Genomic DNA, 23049 nt, shown 5'->3' on the forward strand with positions numbered 1-23049 from the left:
ATATTTTTCCTTAAATTAGATCTCAGAGAAATTAAATCTCAAGAAACTCATGAAGAAAAAGACTGAAATATTGACAATTTTTTGATGGTTAGTAAAAGAAACTGAGAATATTTTTTTTAGTTGAAGTTTTAGCATCCCTTTAAGCATATTCGAATTACTGCTGAATAAGAAAATCAACTATGATACAACGCAATAGCAATATTTTTTCGTATTTAGTATAGTTTAATGATAAAATCAAAAACCTTATTTTTTTTTAAATTTAAAAATGATTTAGTTAATAAAATAGTTAAATTGAGTTAGTTAGTTAAAAGTCAACAGTATTTCAACGCAATATTTTTTTTTTTCGTATTTAGTGCTTTATAACGATAAAATGAAAAAAAAAAATTATTTGTAAATAATTCAATTCATAACTCAGAGATTTGGAAAATTATAAAATAGTTAGATTGATATGTATTCATACACGTAGAAGATTTAGGAAGAAGAAAAAAAAAAAAAAAAAAAAAAAAAAAACCCACTTTCATATAAATTTATGAAATAACTAAAAGCAGTTCATGGGAATATTGATCTTGGATCAGTCATAGTGTTTGTTTTACTATAATAAAATATAATCACATGGTATTAATGCATTCGATCTTATAAAGTTATTCATGCAAAATTACTACGGAACCGATGTATTCGATTATAAAAAATTTATAAACAAAAAAATTTTATCAATTTAAGAAGTACCATTCCATATGATAAAAATTATAGTAATAAAAATTAAAATAGTAACGGTTTACCATACAAATGCCACAATTTTTACATATCAAAAATGATAACCACATAATTTCTGTGCAAAATTGTGACATTTTGTAAATTGTCTAATTCGACAATTTCTTTCATCCAAATTAATATTCTAGCTTGTACCCGATTTCAATTAGAGAATTCTTAATCATTGTCATCCCAAGTTTAACACCAGAATTGATGTTGGTTAATTATTCCGTTCTCAGAGGCGCTGCTATCGCTTAAGAATTCTAGAGACTACCTGACTCCGACTGCACTTCTGTTACAACACCTTTTATATCTCCTTCGTTGATTACAGGTTCCTGCGCCTCTCCCATAATCATAGAATAACTACTCTTCCATTTATATTAGCTTTTGTTTTAAAACCTTTAAAGAGAAGTTAATCATTTTCTTGTAATCTCAAGCAGGACGAGTGGTAGAAGTTGAAGGAGAGCCCGCTTCCAACAGAAGCTATCTCCTGTAGATGGCTAGAAAGTAGAAGAAGTTGACTTGGCTTCACATGACTGCCGTGGACTTTTGACTTCGAGAGGAGCGGTCCGAAGGACCGTCCTCTCCAGTTGCAAGAGAGAAATGAGGCTTGGCCGGGTGAAACCCGGTGAAGTAGAAGAGAGAAGGGGAGTTGGTGCGGCGGTGTCCAATCAGGAACGATTGGCTGGAGGGGTGCGGGTGAAGGGAGTTGTTGACATTTTCTTGGCAGTTATCGGAGCCAGGTGGTGGATAGTCTATTGTCTGTGGAGGACGAATCAGGAGCCTGTTTATGGGAGGTAGGCGGGTGAGTCTGGACTTAGTCGAGAAGTGCGTTAAGGAGGATCAGTTTTCTTTCATCAGTGCCGTGCTAATGAAGAAGCACGAGAAGATAGCACGGCACTGATAACAGGAGCCACGTGCTCTGCACGTGGGGGACTGAAAGACGTTCTGGCGCTCGCCGCTGAAGTAAACAACATCTTTAGTATCATCAGTGACATACCAGGAACACTTAAGGCTATGCAAAGCAAAGATAATGCGTGGGAGAAGCTTATGATACTAGCCGAAGCACTCAGGTCTCCCTCTATCAATGATTAATGGGTTTACCGAACTCAGGGTTTTTTGCAATATCATGGAATGCAAATGGACTTTTAGGCAAGGTTAACGAATTGCGAGAGTTTATTAATAGGACCAGCCCAGATGTGGTATTACTGCAGGAAACGCACCTAACAGGATGCGATAAAATAGGATTTCCTAACTATCAATTCTACTCGACACCCAGCAGAACGCTCCACAAAAGAAGGGGCACGGGAATTATTATTAAAAACTCAATATCCCATACGCATCAACCAAACCCAATGTTACGGCACATAGAAGCAACCATGGTTATAGCACAGCTACCGAATCTACCACCCATAAACTTCGTATCAGTATATAATCCACCAAACTCAAATACTGCTTTCACACTTGACTTTGAATTAATATACGCCTACAATACTGCATTATTCATGGCAGGAGATTTCAAAGCCAAAAATAAAAAATGGAACTGCGCAAGAACATGCAGATTAGGAACGCAGCTTGACAAATTCGCAGGAAAAACCAATGCAAGAATAATTGCCCCGGAAGAACCAACACACTACCAAAATAGAAGCGCCTACGTAATCGATATAGCAATAGCCAGAAACATATCACAAATCATTACAGCAGAAACGCTTAACGAACTATCCAGCGACCACATGCCAGTACGATTTCATATAGCCACGGAAACCCTCTGCGAAGATAATAAAATATTCATACCCAACTGGGGAAAATACAAACTGCAGCTATTATTAAATTCTGATAAAAAATTCGTCCCTAAAGGGCCAGAAGAAATCGAAGAAGAAATTAATAGATTTACAAACGAAATATTAACGGCATATAAGGAAAGCGGGAGATACAAAGAGAAATACAAGCATGAAACAACGCAGATAATCAAAGAACAAATTAAAAATAGGAACAGACTCAGGAAAATATGGCAACGAACAAGACACCCGAATGACAAACAAAACTTAAATAGAGCGCAAAATTATTTGAACAAACTACAATATGACCAAGAGCAAAAACGATGGGAAAATTATATAGCCAACTTAGACCCTGTTGAAGGATCACTCTGGAAACTAGTGAAAAAAATTAAAAATAATAAATTCAGAATTCCCCCGTTAAAAACGGAACATACCATTGTTTATAGCAATAAAGAAAAGGCTGAAGCTATTGCTGACAGTCTGGCAAAACAGTTCCAAAATAACAACTTATCCCACCCCCCAACAGAATACCGTGTTAAACAAAAATTGGAAAAATTTGAAAAGACTAAGAAGTATAAAAAGAAAATCACTCCATGCTCCCCGGCGGAAATTGCACTTGCTATAGGAAAACTTAACAAAAGGAAAAGCCCAGGATTTGACGAAATTAACAACAATATGATTAAAAACCTACCTGTCAAAAGTATATTCAAATTAACAGAAATCATTAATGGAATGTTCAAAATTGGATACTTCCCAAAAATTTGGAAACAAGCCATCATCGTACCAATTCACAAGCCAGGAAAAGATCCCCAAATCCCAGTTAATTACAGACCCATTAGCCTACTATCCTCATTGAGTAAAGTAGCCGAAGGAATTATCTTAAACAGACTGGAAGAAGCAGCGGAGGATAAACTCATACCATACCAGTTCGGATTCAGAAAAGGGCTGTCAACAGTTCAACAACTAACAAGAGTCACAGAACTAATCAGAGAAGGGTTAAATAAATCAGAAGAAACAGCAGCGGTGTTCCTAGACATAGCAAAGGCATTTGACAGGGTGTGGATTGACGGACTCATCTACAAGCTACTAAAACTAAAAATACCAGACAAACTGGTCGCCCTAATATCATCATATCTCAGAGGAAGAAAATTCAAAGTTAGAGTTGGCCAAGAACTCTCAGACTATAGAACAACAGAAGCAGGGGTCGTCCAGGGCTCCAAACTAGGACCATTATGCTTCAACTTATTTATTAATGACATCTGCCAATCGGACGACACGCGCCTCTGCTTATTTGCAGATGATACTGCAATACTTAGTACAAACATCAATAGATCAGCAGTCATGGGGGCGCTTAATGACCACCTAGAACTAATTGGAAAATGGCTCATAAAATGGAAGATAAAAGTCAACTCAGACAAATGCAAAGCGATAATGTTCACCAAAAAAAGAAATCTCCCACCACCCCCAAAATTATTTAGACGCCCCATTGAATGGGAAAATCAAACAAAATACTTAGGAGTCTACTTAGACAAAACATTAACATTCAAACCACACGTTGACAAAATTAAAGAAAAATTTACTAAAGCCAAAGGAGCACTATACCCACTTCTGGGCAGGAAATCTAAACTCTCGCTGGGCAATAAGCTACTGCTTTATAAGTCTTTATTGAGACCCCTGATCAGCTACGCTTCCCCAGTTTGGGGAGCAGCTGCAAAAACCCACATTAACAAACTAGAGGTACTGCAAAATAGAACAGCCAGACAAATCTCAAATATGCCCTGGTTTATCAGAAATAAAAATATTTTAAAAGACCTTGAACTACCAACAATAGAAGAACATTTCAAAAAACTAAGTACAAAATACTACCAAAAACTAGATAACAGCAATTCTGCAATAAAAGAAATCCCCGTTTACGACCCCAAAAGTAACAGGAATAGAAGAAGACCGAGGACGCTGCTCCACTAAATGACCCACCAACCCAACACCTCGTCAGCATGAATGTTCCCTGCCATTGTCCAATGCACATACTCTTATTCAAAACTAGAAACGTTATGGAATATGTAACATTGCAAAACTCATAAATCTGTTTTACTTTTTTTTTTTTTTTTTTATATATCTTATCAAGTATCTTTAAAAATAAAATTTTTAAAACCCTCAACGTTACGCTCAACATAATTGTTTGTTACTTAACTATCATTTCAGCCGAACAGAAGATAAAAGGCCATCGAGCCTAGGAGCTTCTAAAAATCCCCATATCATTGGCATTGTTTTCTTTCATCTTTGGATTTAGTTTCCTTTAATTTGGCAGCAACTGTTAGTAATCCGGGAAATTCTTTCAGTAGGTTTCTTATTTCTCTGAATGCTTCAAATAGTTCCTTCATCTCCGGGATGCTTATTTGAGGGTCGTGGGCTTCTAAAGTTGGGGTAGAATCGGGTAACCGTTGTTGGCGCTGGGGTCTCTGTCTGGGTGCGGGTGGATTCAGTGCAATTTCAGTGACTTTTTCAGGGATAGTATATCTATTTCGAATTACGTCTGCAAAGGATCTTCTATTTCTGGGCGCTGGGGCTGTAGTTGGATATGCAGGGCATCCTTTCCATGAGGCCAGGTGTCCGGAATCTTTGCAGTTAATGCATACAGGCTCTAGTATTTTCTCTTTCTGTGGGCATTCCATGGTCATGTGCTCCCCGTTACATTTAATGCAGCGCGGATTGCATCTGCAATTCCTAGCGCTGTGATGGAATCCAGCGCATCTGTAGCACATCGTGGCCTTTGCCGGTCTCCTGTATGTTTCAATTTTGACTCTGATATAGGATAGGTGGGAGATGTTATAGACGTTGTTGAAATTCCCAGTTTTCTTGATTTCCACGAGGAAGATGGGGTAGTAGGTCTTGTTCCTATAGTTTTTTAGCTGAGAGATGCGTCCAATTTTAAATTGCAGGGCTTCGAATTCTTGTTTTAACTCGTTTATGTCTTGGTTTATTGGCAGTCCCTTGACAATGATTTTCAGCGGTCTTTCAGCAGGGTCTTCGGTCAATACATACTCCAGCTTCTTTTCGCTAAGGATTTCAAGGATTCCTGTTCTTTCAGCGTCTGTCTTGGGGGCGATTTTGATGAAACCGTTGTTATAAATATTATCTGTGTTGGGGAATTTTCTGTTTATTTCTTGCAATACCAGGTTGTATCCTTCTGTTAGCTTAAGGTGAATGGGGGGAATATCTTTTCTTGGTTGCGCTGTGTCCTCTAGGATTTGAAATTTATTGCAGGTGGCTATGTCTGGGTTTTCCGTGGATGTGGAAGTTTTTCTTTTTGCCGCGTGTCTCTTGTCGATAGGTTGGAAGGGCTGTTCAATTTCAATATCCATCTGTGCAGGCTGATCCTTGTTTTCGGGGGTGTGTTTGTCACAATTCATGACAGGGCACGGGCCTAATTCGCCTAGCTCTCCATCTATGTTGTCGATGTCAGCTTGTATCTCTTTAAGTTTGGCGTAGTCATCTAGATATTGAGTTGTGTTATCAAGGTTGTTTTCTCTCATTTGCTTTAAGGTGTCGATAAAGGTAATTGCAATGGATTGTTGTTGCTGGATTCTGGTTTGGAGATGTTTGATGTGTGCACATAGATTTTTCTCCCAACTATGTACGCGGCAATCTCTCTTGATGCAGGGTTTTGAATTCTTTAACTTCTCCTCACATAAGGATATTCGCGTTTTGAACTCCTCTATCCATGATTGCCTATCACTCTCGTTCATTATGTAACCGGGAAGGTTTTGTCGTGACTCAAATTCCTTTAATCTTTTCTCAGCATCTTTCCGGTTCCTGTACGCTTGGCACAGAATATTACAGCGCTGTTCTATCTCCCTAATAAATTCGGTGGGCTGGGTGAGGTACCCTGGATAAACACTCCTCACACTACATTTGCTGCTCGTACTAGATGCGTCCGAGCGACCGTCTCCTTCCATGGCTGGAGACGGGGGGAAAAACCAATCAAAATCAGAATGGAAAAAATGAAAAATGAGAATGGAAAATGAAAATGGAAAATGAAAATGAAAAATAAATCAAGAAGTATGTGGTTTTTTCGTTTTATAAAATAATTTAATTAGAAATAGTGGTAAGTAATGAAATGCAGAAATGGAGGATTCATTTTCGATTACTGATTGAATATTTGCAACTTTATGTCCTTATAGTATGGAAAGACAAATTGCAAAGTTGGCATTACAAATCTTTAATCCCTTACTTGTTGAGAGTTTGTTAGTACTTGGGGGAAAGAATAACATTGAACATTTTAAAGAAACTTCCAAATATATTCAAATTATTTGTAATTGGCGACGACGTGATGGGTATTTCAACGGAGCACCTGGACTCGTAGGTCCTTAATCTCCGAAACCTTATAATAATTTTAATAATTTACTAGTATTTATGATTTAAACATGAATATTTAATGGCGGTCTATTGTAAATGTAAAAACTGCTTACAAGGGTTTACATAAAAAAAAGATAAATTTCAAGAACCTTTAAAAAGTGATACTACAGATGTAAAACAGAAGTTTTAAATTCAACTCTTAAAATGGCTTGATGGTTGGGAACTCATGATTAATAAATAAATTGAACAAATGGTTTTGAAATAAATTGATTATGCTTAAATAGAGAAATTAAATCATTCACCCATTATTTTAATTAATAAGCATTAATTACAATTGATAAATTTTATTATTAATAATAATCAATAATTTTTTGTTATTTGAAAAAAATATTTAAAAAAAAACACAGCAAAAATATTTGTTATTCAAAAATTCTTGGGATGCGTCTTTACTAGTAAACTACATCCATCATGCTGACAGATGGCGCTCAAACCAGGTGATTAGAAAAATGTTCGTTTTCTCTTTTTAAATAAATTATAATAAATATTTTAAAGTTCCCTTGCATTCTAACAGAGCATTTTCCTGAAAATACTCTGCTTATTCAACAATTTTGGCTATGCGTTTAATTACTATTCCTTGTTCTGGATACTCTATACAATTATAATTCAAAACCTCTCGTTTTCGCCAATTAAGGCAGTGTGCTTGCTAATTCTTTCGAATACCGTGCTGTCATCTATTGAGCAATTTGGTAAGTATGGTAGATTACGACATATACTTTGTTATATTTATATCACAAAGAAACTCATGTTTTTGAAATGTAACGGATGATATAAGAATATTCAAATTTAATCGAAATATAATACTTACACCTGTGCCTATTGTTGACAGTCTGAAAATGCATTTGGAAATGAGTTTTGTTCACAGTGGAGCAAAACGAATAAAAATGTCCGCTTCCAATCAACACGTCACAACATCCACTTGAATTTAATTTTAAAAACTCCAAAAACGAAAGGTTGAAAGCTCGCCAACTGATGTTTTTATTTATTATTATTTTTTTACATTTTCTGTTGTTATTCTGGTAGCCGAAAAGGATGCTTGCAGACAATCTAAAGTTTATCAGACGATTGCCAGCTTCTATTAGAAGCCGGTCAAATACAATTGCCGGGATACGGTCTATACTCAGTTTTACAAGCACTTCAAACCTCTCGTGTAGTCTCACTGCAGAAAGTAATTATATGTAGTGTAAGCAGAGCAGGATATTTTATGTAGTGGTAATTTACTCCGAACCTATTTTTCATCTTTCTGCAATTAACTCGCATACTCATTTAGTTCATTTTGTTCGTGACATTTCATTAATCAGGCATCATAGAAGATTCTGTTCCAAAAGGAATTTTCAGTTTCCGTGGAGTGAAAAATCTACATTTTCCTTTACTAAATTATCTTTTTAAACGGAAACACCAAATATCGGATTTTACATTTTTGTTGAGATGAACCATTTTCACGAAATAATGGTTCATCACAACAGGAAGGTTGAACAATGATTCATTTCTCTATGAATGATAAAGATGAATGTATATATGTGCGTGTCTTGGCACTCTACAGAGAAGATACCATTTCACTCACAACTATCAAATTTGGCAAATATGTATACTCTGGAGTGCATCAAAGTTCCAATGTGCTCCTAGGAGCGACTTTTTTGGAAATTTGAATTAGAATTTTAATTAAATGAAAAGTAATTGGCACTTTCCCTTGATTACTTCCGAAAATATTATAGTAGAAAAATGACATTTTGCAGCATTTTAAAATTAAAAAAAAAGGATCAATTCTATGATACCCTACAGTTTTTCTTTCTATTTTTAAATTTTATTTTAATATTTTAAGTATATTTTACAATAATATATTTCTTTTATTGAAGCGAAACTCATTATTGCCAATAATATTTAATTTTGGCTTTGATTTCCATTGTTGGGATCAAGAATCTTTGTTTGCGGTCTAAGGTGAATTTCTTGAATAAGAATAGCATCGGGGTTATACTTATTTACAAAGGAGCACAAATCATTAATTTTGTTTGAAATGCCATTTGCATTCCAGAAAACAATACACAGGCTGTTACACTTGAATGTTATTTATCAGAGGGATTGACCAAACTAGCAAGAATTTCAGAAAGAATTAAGACTTCGTCGACTGATGTTTTGACATTTTTAGGATTTCTAATTTGAATAAAAAGGTTAGGAAACTCATTCAGAAGCTTTTTTATTTTCTTCATGCCCTTGATGAGTTCCTTAAAATCATTAAGAGTTTATAAAATTGAAGGTAGAAGTATCGTACTTATCAACATTTGGTTTGTCGCGTGGCGCCATCTGCTGTACTTCAGCTGGTTTTAAAAGATCAGCGAAAAATGTGTTTTCACGAATATTAGCCTGGTTATTATTGAAGGTAACTCTGCGCTGGTTAGTTATATTGTTACGATTTTGTTGAGGGGTAAACGTCATTGTGGAAGAATTAATTGCAATAACAATCGTTGCTAACAACTACAAAGGGCACAGATATTTGTAAGGATGTTAAAAAATTGTGTGCTGAGAAAGAAATTGATTTGAAAAGAATTGTTTCAATAACAACTGATGGTGCTCCAAATATTGTGTGCAAAAAAAAAAAAAAAAAAAAAAAAATTAGTTTATTTGAAACAGACGTAGGCATTCAATTCTGGAATTTCATTGCATTATTCACTAACAAGCCTTATGTGCTAAGAGTGGTTTAACATCTTTTGACAATGTAATGGCGTTAGTCACAAAAATAGTCAATCTCATATCGTCGCAGGCTTTACATAAACGAAAGTTTGATGCTTTGTTGGATAAGTTCAACTCGGTGTATAATGGCTTACTAATGTTGAATAATGTTCGCTGGTTGAGTCACGGGAACGTACTTCAAAGGTTTGTTGACTTCTTGAAGGAAATCAGAGTATTTCTGCAGAATGAGGGGGAAATTGAACAATACCTGAATTGAATATTATGCGACTTTCAAAATGGATGTTTTTTACAGACATATGCCAACATTTCAATCAAATGAACGTAAAACTTCAAGGCACAAATAAAAAAATTGTCACCATGATGGATCTCATTCGCACTTTTGTTGCTAAATTGCTTGTTTTCAGAAACGATATTATTACAAGAAACTACAAACTTGAAAAAAAAAATATCAAAAATATCACTTCCCAAACTTGAAAAAAAAAAAAAAATATCAATATTATATATCAAATTTAGATGTTCATGAGAAACCAGACGAAGAAAAAGTTATTGAAGAATTTATTTTCATAATTGATTCTTCTATCAAGGAATTTTCAGCGAGATTTTCTCAGTTCAAAGAATTATCGGAAGTTTATTATGTACCCCGATGTGATTTCATTTGATAAACTGAATTTGTCCCGCTTTGGAAATTGAAATGCAACTGATTGATTTCCAGTCTAGTTCAATATGGATTTAAAAATTTATTGAAAAAGGTGAAAAGTTGGAATAGATTGAAACAAAAAGATTAACAACCAATATAAGTAAAAATGAGAGTAACGAAATTTTGGAAACATGGAATTCGATTCCAGACACATTTAACGGTTTGGAGAAGCTGACTCATGCTATTTTAACCATATTTTCATCTACCTATGCCTGCGAGTCATTATTTACAGAGATGAATAACATTAAAGACTCGCTTAGAAATCGTTTGGCAGACGACTCCCAATTCAGCATGCATTCTGCTAAAAGTAACACCTTACAATCCTAATATGTCATCTAATCTGCAGCAATAGAAGTCACGCTAATGTTACTTTAATTTGAATTACAGATAAGTCAAACATTTACTACTATACAGTACAAAATGTTTTTTTTTTTTTTTTTTTTTTTTGTCGTAAAGAAAGAGTTTTGAGTTGTTAGTATTTAATTTTATTATTTTCCCAATAACCACGTCAAAAATATTTGACGGCACGTCTCTACCTCATTGAACATTTCTTTAGAAAAAAGGGCAAGTTGATCCATAAAGGTTCGCCGCCCCTGGCCTAGGGCAACTAAATTTGAATCGTGCATTTGAAGTTGGGAATTTGTTTTCGGAACTGTTTTTTTTAATTATTTTTAATTAGAATTTTAAATTATTTTTAAAAAAAGCCGAATCTTGGAATTTTTCGGTGAAACTTTCGAAAATATTATCGCACAAAAATAAAATTATACCATTTCAAAATTTTAAAAATTATCTTTTTAATGATGACAAATTAATAATAGTGGGGACTTTTGCTTTAGCAATTTTGCTTAAAAAATTTTGGCAATTTTTTAATTTTTTTTAACTAATTTCCTACGATAGATTACATTGTTAACCTGAAGTTCTGAATGTTTTCATTGTTTCATCAAGTATCTGATTGCGTGATTTTTTTTTCCATTGTTGAAAATTAAAGATGAAAGGTTATGTTTAATATCACGAGTTCGCAAATTGTACAGACTAAGTCTATGGCAAAGGATGCCGACGTGCTCTGATTGGTTTAAGTCTTGGCATCTTTTTGGCAATGTTTTGCACTCATAATAGTGTAGTTATCGCTTATTTGGCTCACACCTTGTACCTTTCATTAGTTTTATGAAGATACGAGTGAATATCAACACGATCTAATTTTCATTAATATAATTGTTTTCTCTAAATATTACTAGTAATACTACTAATACTAATTAATAATAATAATAAATATTACTAATAATACTAGTAATACAAGTAACTAATGTTGTTTATGCACAGAAGTATAAAAACTAAATGAAAGTAATTACTCAACATATGATGCAGCAATGAAATAATTCTTATTTTTCTATGATTTTCGTTCCTTTATTAGATAATTTATGCAGTCATTGAAACTTGTTGCTGAACGTTTGTTACTTTCCCATCAACTGCATATGGGGAGATGATTACTGAATGCCCAAAACGTATAAATATGTAAGCTTTAACAGAATATGTGATTTCGTAGCTCATTTTTTTAGTTATATCAAAATAATATTAAGAAGAAACACACACAAAAAATATTGTTAATAAATTGTAATTATTATATTTTCTAAATTTAGGTTTCAGGATTTGATTTTTTCTTCTGTATATATGTTCCAGATTAATATTACATGTAAACCGTAAAAAAGAGGGGGGGGGGGGGATTCACAAATTTTATTTATTTTTATAAAAATATATTTCGATAGGGCATCTTTTTGGCAAAACATTGCCAAAAAGATACCAAGGCTTAAACCAATCAAAGCACGTCGGCATCCTTTGCCATAGACTTAGTCTGTACAATTTGCGAACTCGCTTTAATATCTATGTAATTTACAAGATATATAAAAAAATAAAGTTACAGTAGCGCGAAATTTACAAGAAAGATGAAACATACACTTATATCCTTAATAGTGCTCGATGTCATGGGCTGGTCTCAGTCGGAGTGTTTCATGTACACAAGAAAGTACTTTTCATGTGTTGAATCGCTAGTAAACTTATTTTACACTTGTACAAAAATATCTGTTTACGAAGTATAAATTTTTTAAAGTGAAGTATCTTTTCAATTGTAAAAAAACAGAGAATTTTAAAAAACAAAAATCAACAAATTATTTAATGAAATAACTTAAATACAGCACGGTAAAAACTATTTACAAAATTTTCTTATTGTCACAGACGTCTAGGAATGAAAGTAGAATACACTAGAAATGACAGTAGGGATGTCATAAGAATAGCGGAGACTTCATTCAAGAGGCGGGGTGCACCGTTGCAGGTGTAAATCCAGTGGTTTCTACATAGAAAACCTCGGTCATGAGGAATGACGTCAACTGCTGATTGAATGTCGACTTCTCGAGTGTCATAACAGTGGATTCGAACGGCGTTTTGAAGACAGCGGCGATAGTTCCAGGTGGCGCTGAAAGCAGTACAAAATATTCAGTTGAAAATCTTCCGATTGATTTAAAATCAAATGAAAAGCGATGAAATTAATTATTTAATCTTAAATACTTAAAAAAAAACCTTTTTAGCATATTAGCAAGCATCGAAAAAAAACTATGCATAATAATGCTTTGATTTTGCATGATTTTCTTTATTAAGTGTGTATCAGCATGTTATGTGCGTATAAATTTCATATTGGTACCATGAACCATTTTTGTTTAATCGTGCGCGCACGTTCTGAAAATGTAGTATTGAAAAAAATATTACATTTTTTACAAAATTATTACATCAATTAATACATTTTTTTAAAGTGAACGTTTCTGAGTGAAAAGTCAACAGTGACCTTCACGTTTTTGACTATATCTTTTAAACTAATTAATGTACACACATGTACAATGCCAAAAAAGTTCAGATGGGTTCCAGCTATCAAATGAAAAACCTAAAATAATTCGAAAAATTAAAGGTTTAAAGGTCCTATAGTCCCTTATTTACAAGAAGGAGCCCATTACTTCTTTGTTATTTAGTATGGCAATGATTTATTTAAAGTGTTATTTTTTTAAACTCCTGGAAGATATATTAGTAGCAAATTTTATGTATCTTGGGTCCGACCCCAACCCCTCCCACCCTCAAAAAACATGCGTTTCTCACATTTTGCCGGAAATATCATCTTATAGCAAGTAACTTTTGAAAAGTGAACCCCATCACCACATCTGAAAACGCGCTCAGCTTAAATATGAAATCATGTTTTGAATGACTATGCTACTAATGATACTTTATCGTGCCTTGTCTTGTAGTGAAAGCTTATAAGCCAGTTAACAGCTACGCTACCCGAGCAATTGCTTTTGTATCGTGGTCATGTTACTGGACTACGAACCACAAGGTCCCTGGTTCTATCCTCGCTTCCAATTCCAATCCGCCACCATCTAGTGACATATGCAAAGAATGGTATAAAGAATATACTAACCAACATTCTTTCCTCAGACGGTCTTCATCGTCACGAGCTCCAAGTGCCTGATCCCTTTCGTACTGATGGCGATCCAAGCAGCCACGCATCTCTTCTGTCGCCCTAGCATTGCATCCTGCGGGTGAAAAAGAGAAATCTGACTGTTGCCAAAAGTTGCAGTATAAAAGTTTCAAGAAGTTTAAAATGGAGACGAAACATGCAAGAGGATCATTGTTTTTCAACGTTTCCATTGTGAGTATTATAAATGCTGTACTAAATTTTCCTTGTTTACGGGTGGAATAGTTGCTCTTCTGGCAGAATATCAGTAAAAGTATATTACCAAAAAAAATTTAAAAAAAAAAAAAGCAATTATTACTTTAAACAGCAGAAAATGTGAATAATGACAGTAAAATGAGCAAAATCTTCAAATGGAAATTGGCCCAGTATATTACAAGAGCAAAAATTTAGCCAGGTAAATAAACATTTTTCTTTTCTTTTATATTATTTATCGAATTTGAATGAAAATTTGTATTGCAGCTTAAAGAAAAAATGGATGGAAGATGCAATGACCAAAATTATTTTAAATGTCAACCATGAATTACTTTGCAGGCATATGATAAAATTAATTTTTCATGCTCTCATTAATTTGGTGTAAATCAATTATTTTGTTTGAAATTTATTACAGTTACAGTTTGAAAATTTAAAACAAGTTAGAGTCAGAGGTATGAGTTCCGAATTCCTGTATTCAATAAATATTATTGGGACATAGCAAAAAATAATTTCAACTCTTTTTTAAGAATCTAAAAAAGGGAATTCGAAAGGTAAGTTTCTATCTTTGTTGATATATGTATATATTTCAGTATATATATTTGAAGCATTCATATCCCCTATTGCTTAACTCAGAATAATATGAAATCAATTTAATGAATTTACATTGTGGTGAAAGCTTATAAACCAGTTAAAAGCTACGCTGCACGAGCAATTGTTTTTGTGTCGTGGTCATGTTACTGGACTGCGAACCACAAGGTCCCAGGTTCTATCCTCGCTCGTATCAATCCGCCACAACATAATATCATTGACATACCTTCAAACAAATAGTTATAAATTTCATTAGCTATTTGTGTTCTCAAATTTATTAAAATTGCAGTGGTTCCTAAAATTTTTTGGCTAACTCATCATAACACAATGAACATGAATTGACATGAATAACGAAGAATCGTAAGAGAAATTCGCAGGCATTGAATCCATATTTAATGTTTAGTTGTTTGATACACAGTACACTCCCGAGAATCCGATGCGCGATTATTCTGCTTCTGTACTATCTGCTCTAGTTTTCTTTTTATCATAATTAAATGAGAAATGCAAAGCTTGCATTGGCAACATTGTTAAGACACAGGAAGCGGTCGCCTGTTATGACCCGCCTATGTGTCGTGTATAAAATACAAGTTGTGACAGGAAAAGAGCAGCGTTCTGCTCGTTGTTCATTGTTCCGCCAGTGTGCAATGGACTCATTAGCGACTACAATGAAAGACCACATGTGGAATTCATCGTCCAAGAGGTATTGATAGTACCTTCAAAGAGAAAGGGGTGTCCAAACATCTGGATGCTAGATGTTTCTCTTTGTGGAAGGACCTTCCCACGATCCACTGGCGTCGCTGAGAGATCATATTGCTGAACCCTGATTGGCCGAAAGAGAGCTCAAATGACCAATGTAAATTAAGAGGCGGAGATTGTCGCCGAAATAAAGTGCGGAGATTTTTCTTTTTTTTTGAGGAAGAGAGAAGAAACGAATTGCAGGAGACTGTTGGACTACGCCCACGAGTTCGGAGTCCGTGAACCAACTGAGTTTTAAGAACCCTTCGACTTTGACTGTTGTATATCCTACTACACGTGTAAATAACTATTTATTTAACGAAGATTAGAACAAGTTGTTCTTTGTATACATAGGGCTGTAAAATAAAGAATTGTCTGCAAATTCTGCTTCGTTATTTGATCAGTCTAGATCGGGACATTACAGTATGCTTAATGTGTTTTTTTTTAAAGTGTACCACAGCTAAGATTTCAAAATGGATGATAAACGAAAAAAAAAGTTGCAGAGAATATGGAGAAGAAATTATACGCAATACAGCGACTAGATTCTGGTGTAACAGCAAAAACCTTCAACTGCTTCTATGATTCAACAGGCCGTGTTCACATTCTACTTGGCTTAAGATAAATGAAGAGTTTAGCATTCAATAAGAAGTGAGAAAATACATATTATAACAGTGAGTTTTGATATAAAAACTTTGTCTTCTGGTAGTGGTGGGCAAAGAAATAGTTCATAGAACTCCGGCCTATCCGGCTTTTTTGTTATCCGGCCAGTCCTTCCGCCACATTAGGCCGGATACTCTGGAGTGTACTGTAGTTGTACAATTCTTTAACATTTTCGTTCTCAAATTTGTTAAAAGTGAGTGGATTTTAAAATTCAGTTTTCTGCGAACTTATCATGTATCGCGTGAACATGAATTGACTTCAATAACGAAGAATCCTAAGAGAAATTTGCTCTAAATGAATCCAAATGTAATGTTTAGTTGTTTGTTATATTTACAATTAATCTTTCTGAAATTCTGAACACAGGAAGTGCTTTTGCTAACAAAACTTCTCATTTACAATCGAAATATAAAGACACTTTTTTGCAAATTTCAAAACTCTGATTGAAAATTTTAGAAAACTAATAACTGTTACCAGTGATGAAGGGCGATTCTCCAGTAAGAGCGGAGCTGTAGACAGATCTCAAATGCGATTCCTCTACCGCAATCTTGCCTGAAGCACTACCTAGCGGCGGTGGAAGAACAGAGTGGGATTGGATGCTCTGGTCGTGACCAACGGTGTCTTTACGATCCACTCCTACGAACCCTTCATCGACGATTGGCGATTTCTGAGGCTCCGATTGGTGAGGGCAAGTCCAGATCATTTCACCAGCACTATCCAGCAAATAATTGCCCATGGAAAGAACGTCTTCTCGGTCACATTGCTTTTGTACCACATCTCCAATGCAATGCCGGAAACGGTCATATTCTCTGAGAAAAAAATACATCAAGTAAACAACGATTATCAGTGAAATAAATTTACAAAAGAAACATTTTTATTTAAGAATTGATGAGAAGACATTTTATTAAATTTATTTTTCCATTTTTAGTGCAATATCATAAATATTATGCAATCTTGTAATTGAGTTTTTCTTGAATTTTCTCCAGGTGGCGCCTATAAGGTAGAATCAAAATTTAATTAAATAAATCGATCAATTGATAACAAATTCTGAAAATAATAAAATAGAATTCATAACCTTTGAGAATTCACAAGATTTTATAATTCTTGTAAATCAAGAAATGACCAAAAATAATAGATTATAAAATTCTATTTTTGCAAATATAAAACAAATCAAGCTCAACAAAAATGTGAAGAATAAGAAGGATTGTGCAAAAACATTTAGGGATAAACAGCAAACCCATGAATCATAACGAAGCACTAAGTGTCATATGAAAATAAGAAAATGTAAGCAGAGTACTTTTTATTTAATTACCCGAATATTCGTTTTGAAGTTGTCAATGCATGGTTATCTCTCCAGGTATAGTACTTCACTTTCTCCCATATAGTATTTAACATTTACAAAACTGCTTAGTACATTTAATGGCACATATTTAATACATTACAGCACGAGCACAGTTATCAAATGATACTAAATCAGTTTTAAACGTTGCACAAATATAATAATAAAATTTGTCTCCAAAAAACTTTCTTTCCTACCTGCAAGAAGTTTGAGATGCCTTTGAATCTCTGAGAGCGAATATTTTTTCACATTTCTTCATGTCTTCCAGATGAAAGCAATCGTAACTCCACCATCCTGAGCAAGAAAAAAATATAGAAATATAAGAAAACTTCTATAAAAAGTCGTAACATATTTAAAAATATATACGACGATTTAAAATTCCTTAGACAAAAGGTAGGCTATACAAAAGCAAGCTAATTTTACAACAGAATATGGGAAGACAGAGAACAACCATTAGCATGCTCATTTTGCCAATCAATTAAGTAAAAGAAAAGGATACACCAGATAATGTAAACAATGCATCAAATTCTAATTTTTAAAAAACTAACTCCATAATTTTAAGGATTACATTCTCTTCTCAGGAAAAAAAATTAGAATTTCTTATGCGATTACTTATAGAAATTAAAATATTTTTGGCAAAAAAACTTGCAGTGACATCAAAGTTTGATAATAAATAAAAAATAAAGCACCAATTAATGATAATTTCAAAGCAATTCAATTTAAAATAATTACTATTCATTCACCAATTTCAAATTAAATCTTTTGAGACAAAAATGATTTTTTTCAATTATTTTTGTAAACAAATGTTTAAAGTATAAACTGCTTAGTTTTCTGTGCAATTGAATGACTGGAATTTTCTGTTTTGGAACTTTAATTTTGTGCTGATTCAAAACTAAAAGTCACGGAGAGTAACTGAGTCCTGCATGGTACCTCCGCATTTTTTAAATTTGAATTTTAATATCTATTAATTATTTTCTTACAAATGCACCATCGTTTTATAAACAGCGCCACCTTGTGGCATGAATCGCGACAATTCTGTATTAGCTAATGAGTATTGTTTATTAGTAAGAGATGGGCGTCTTGACACCGAACAAAAACAAACTTTGTTAAAGATTAGGATTAACGTAAACGTGTATTCAATATGTGTTAATATTTAGTTTGAGTGGTAATTCTAATTTAAATGATTTTAAAGCTAGGCTGACAATATTATAATTGATTTATAATTTTTAAATGTGACAATTCATTCATTTTCAATTCACTCATATAATGGATTCAGAACTAAGTGATTTTATGATGTAAGAACCATGTTTGGCTGTACTGTGTGAAATACATGGCAGAAAAGATTCAGATTCAAAAAGAGATATCCAGACAGGAAATAAAGGACCCAATTTAGGGCTGCGGTGGACTAGTGTTGAGGTCTCGGCTTCGGAACCGGAGGATTTCAGGTTCGCGACCCGATTCCACAAAAGAACTGTTGTGTAAGCGAATCTGGTGCACGTTAAATGCGTCGGAGCCAAACGTCCTCCCGCCGATGTGGTGTGGAAGTTTGGAGAGGGGGATGTCAGCTCAGATGTCTTCCGTATCATCTGACTGCGGTTCAAAATGACACGAAGTCCGTCCAAAAATAGCCCTAATGTTGCTTTCAAACGGGATGTTAATATAACTAAACTAAACTAAGGATCCAATTTGCGGTCTCTGTTTTCAGTGCAATTTTTCATTTAGAACACGTGAATGAAATCTTTACTTCTTAACGATTTTTTACAGAATTCAGTATTCTTTTATTATCATGATTATATGCATTTGCGGCTGTACTCACCTCCGAATGCATCGCAGTTATCTTGCATGTACTTCCATACTCTGTTGATAAGGTCTCCACTTCGGTTAGGAGTCGGACAGCGGGTCACTTGCAACACCAAGTAGTTCAGGTTGCCCTCCAACCGTCTGCGAAAGAATTTAAACTTAGAATTTAATTCTGGAAGAATAATCACTTAAAAATCAGATAAGGATGCAATGGACATTCAAAAGGAATTTTTTCTCTTTCTATTTTATCTATTGCTGTGAAATTTCTAATCGAAGTTTTATAATTCTTATGCTGTATAACATTTTCAGAAGAATTATTCGGTAATTTTTTATCTTTTCGGTTAAGAAATGAATGAAATGTATTAAAATATTTTAAAACTCCAGTTTGCTCCCTACGTATTGAAACGTAATAGATTTTTTTAAATAAATATTCTAGTTCTTCTTAATATATCAGCTTGTTCAATGTCACTGAAATTAGAATTTTTGCTTAAAAAATTACTTGAATTTTCTTACTAGAAATGGAAAAAGCTGGTATCAAAGCATTTATAAGTAAGCCCTTTTGATTTTTAAAACTCCGATTCGGAAACTTATCACAGACGCAAACTACGCGTTTTAACAACACAGGCTTCTTTTCAGGGATAGAAACTGTATATTTAATGTATTTCCATTGCATTAAATATAAAGGTAATCACCCAACAACCCACTGCAAGAAGAAAATCGAAGAATCTGTCTGCATTAATTGCCACAACTGGCAAGGTATCCAGCATTGGAAAGTTTTCCCCAAGTTTGAGTCAAACACATATGCCGATGCTGCCAAGAGCTGCTTTAAGAAAATCTTATGCTGATACTGCCAGAAATATATTCAGTGATCACCAGCTTATCTCAACCTTAAATGAAACACCTGTTGGAAAACTATCCCCGAAAACTTATTCTTTCCAAGAGACTCTCGAATCGTTACGAGAACTTAAAACACTAATGAACGAATTACTCTTAAAAATGAAAACGACAATCAACAATAAAACACGTATCATAAAACAGAATAACTTTTTTTTCAAGCGATTGTTTGCCAATTATAGCAGTCCCGAAAATTTCAGTTCAAGATTACAAGATGAACATTTCTCAAGTAAAGCGCTAATTTTCACTGCTCTCGAAGAAAGCGGACTTTTGGCGAGAATTTTAATAGTTGGTGAACATTTCACATATTTGTTAACGAGACAATATCAACATTTTGAAATTAAACGAAAGATTACAATTAACGATGAATTATAAACATTTTAAATATTAGACAATTTATTATGTGTCGAAACTAGGATTTTTATTTATCAAAATTGCTATAGAAACTACAAGTGCGTAAAATCTTGATGGAAATAATTATCTTTTTACTATAACACTTGTTAACAAACGAACCGGCTTTCATTTAAATTAAAATTTTGTGAATATATATGTATGAAATCTGGAAATTTGACTTAGGTATACATACTATTTAATGATATTTCAAAATAATTCTTTTAATATTTTCTTAAAATAAAATTTAGCAAAATCATTCCTGTTTGAAAATTCCGTGGAATAAATTTAGCAATTTTATTTTTAACTTCATAATGCACATGTTATCGATAAAGTATGAAATCTGGCATTCTATAGAATGCATAGATATGGTATGTAATGCCTAAAAATAGCAAGTTCCGTGGAATGAATTTAGCAATTTTATTTTTAACTTCACAATGCACATGTTATCGGTAAAGTATGAAATTTGGCATTCTATAGAATGCATAGGCATTGTATGTAATGCCTAAAAATAGCAAGTTCCGTGGAATGAATTTAGCAATTTTATTTTTAACTTCACAATGCACATGTTATCGGTAAAGTATGAAATCTGGCATTCTATAGAATGCATAGGCATTGTATGTAATGCCTAAAAATACCAAGTTCCGTGGAATGAATTTAGCAATTTTATTTTTAACTTCACAATGCACATGTTATCGGTAAAGTATGAAATCTGGCATTCTATAGAATGCATAGGCATTGTATGTAATGCCTAAAAATAGCAAGTTCCGTGGAATGAATTTAGCAATTTTATTTTTAACTTCACAATGCACATGTTATCGGTAAAGTATGAAATCTGGCATTCTATAGAATGCATAGGCATTGTATGTAATGCCTAAAAATAGCAAATTCCGTGGAATGAATTTAGCAATTTTATTTTTAACTTCACAATGCACATGTTATCGGTAAAGTATGAAATCTGGCATTCTATAGAATGCATAGGCATTGTATGTAATGCCTAAAAATAGCAAGTTCCGTGGAATGAATTTAGCAATTTTATTTTTAACTTCACAATGCACATGTTATCGGTAAAGTATGAAATATGGCATTCTATAGAATGCATAGGCATTGTATGTAATGCCTAAAAATAGCAAGTTCCGTGGAATGAATTTAGCAATTTTATTTTTAACTTCACAATGCACATGTTATCGGTAAAGTATGAAATCTGGCATTCTATAGAATGCATAGGCATTGTATGTAATGCCTAAAAATAGCAAGTTCCGTGGAATGAATTTAGCAATTTTATTTTTAACTTCACAATGCACATGTTATCGGTAAAGTATGAAATCTGGCATTCTATAGAATGCATAGGCATTGTATGTAATGCCTAAAAATAGCAAGTTCCGTGGAATGAATTTAGCAATTTTATTTTTAACTTCACAATGCACATGTTATCGGTAAAGTATGAAATCTGGCATTCTATAGAATGCATAGGCATTCTATGTAATGCCTAAAAATAGCAAGTTCCGTGGAATGAATTTAGCAATTTTATTTTTAACTTCACAATGCACATGTTATCGGTAAAGTATGAAATCTGGCATTCTATAGAATGCATAGGCATTGTATGTAATGCCTAAAAATAGCAAGTTCCGTGGAATGAATTTAGCAATTTTATTTTTAACTTCACAATGCACATGTTATCGGTAAAGTATGAAATCTGGCATTCTATAGAATGCATAGGCATTGTATGTAATGCCTAAAAATAGCAAGTTCCGTGGAATGAATTTAGCAATTTTATTTTTAACTTCACAATGCACATGTTATCGGTAAAGTATGAAATCTGGCATTCTATAGAATGCATAGGCATTGTATGTAATGCCTAAAAATAGCAAGTTCCGTGGAATGAATTTAGCAATTTTATTTTTAACTTCACAATGCACATGTTATCGGTAAAGTATGAAATTTGGCATTCTATAGAATGCATAGGCATTGTATGTAATGCCTAAAAATAGCAAGTTCCGTGGAATGAATTTAGCAATTTTATTTTTAACTTCACAATGCACATGTTATCGGTAAAGTATGAAATCTGGCATTCTATAGAATGCATAGGCATTGTATGTAATGCCTAAAAATAGCATGTTCTGTGGAATGAATTTAGCAATTTTATTTTTAATTTCATAATGCACATGTTATTGATAAAGTTTGAAATCTGGCATTCTATAGAATGCACAGACATTGTATATAATGCCTAAAAATAGCTGGCAATGTATGAAACATTTAATGTTTTACATATTTCCTATGCATTCTGTAGAATGCCAAATAAGAAACCGGCAAAGTACGAAATGCATTCCGATTCGTTTCCAATATCACAAATATTGCAAGGAGTGTGACAGAGGATGGTTTTTACCGACTTGAAACTTCTGCAGGAATTTTTAAACAAGTATATGCGAGATCACAATTTACTTTATTCCCCAAGAACTTGCTTAGAATTGAAGATATTCCTGACCAAAAAATTAATCTCTGGTGAATTGCTCAATCCAGTGGAAGCAGCCCATAATTCAAAATGTCATTCAAGCTTACCATGTTGCAACAAGCAGATTAATTTTATTTTCTTATATTTGATATGAAAATTTTGTTT

General features: G+C 33.6%; 1 protein-coding gene across 1 annotated transcript in view; it reads right to left on the reverse strand.

Moving 5' to 3' along the window:
* Positions 1–12476: 12476 nt before the first annotated feature.
* LOC129957261 (uncharacterized) overlaps positions 12477–23049 on the reverse strand; it is a 58184-nt gene continuing 47611 nt past the window's right edge. Inside the window, exons 4-8 of the mRNA XM_056069515.1 lie at positions 19165–19289; positions 17546–17642; positions 16484–16818; positions 13781–13895; positions 12477–12793 (exon numbers count right to left, since the gene is read on the reverse strand). Of these exons, the coding sequence (XP_055925490.1) occupies positions 12550–12793; positions 13781–13895; positions 16484–16818; positions 17546–17642; positions 19165–19289 (916 nt within the window). The 3' untranslated portion in view covers positions 12477–12549. The remainder of the gene's footprint in view (positions 12794–13780; positions 13896–16483; positions 16819–17545; positions 17643–19164; positions 19290–23049) is intronic.

The sequence above is a fragment of the Argiope bruennichi genome, chromosome 11 (assembly GCF_947563725.1).
Source record: "Argiope bruennichi chromosome 11, qqArgBrue1.1, whole genome shotgun sequence".
Lineage (NCBI taxonomy): Eukaryota > Metazoa > Arthropoda > Arachnida > Araneae > Araneidae > Argiope > Argiope bruennichi.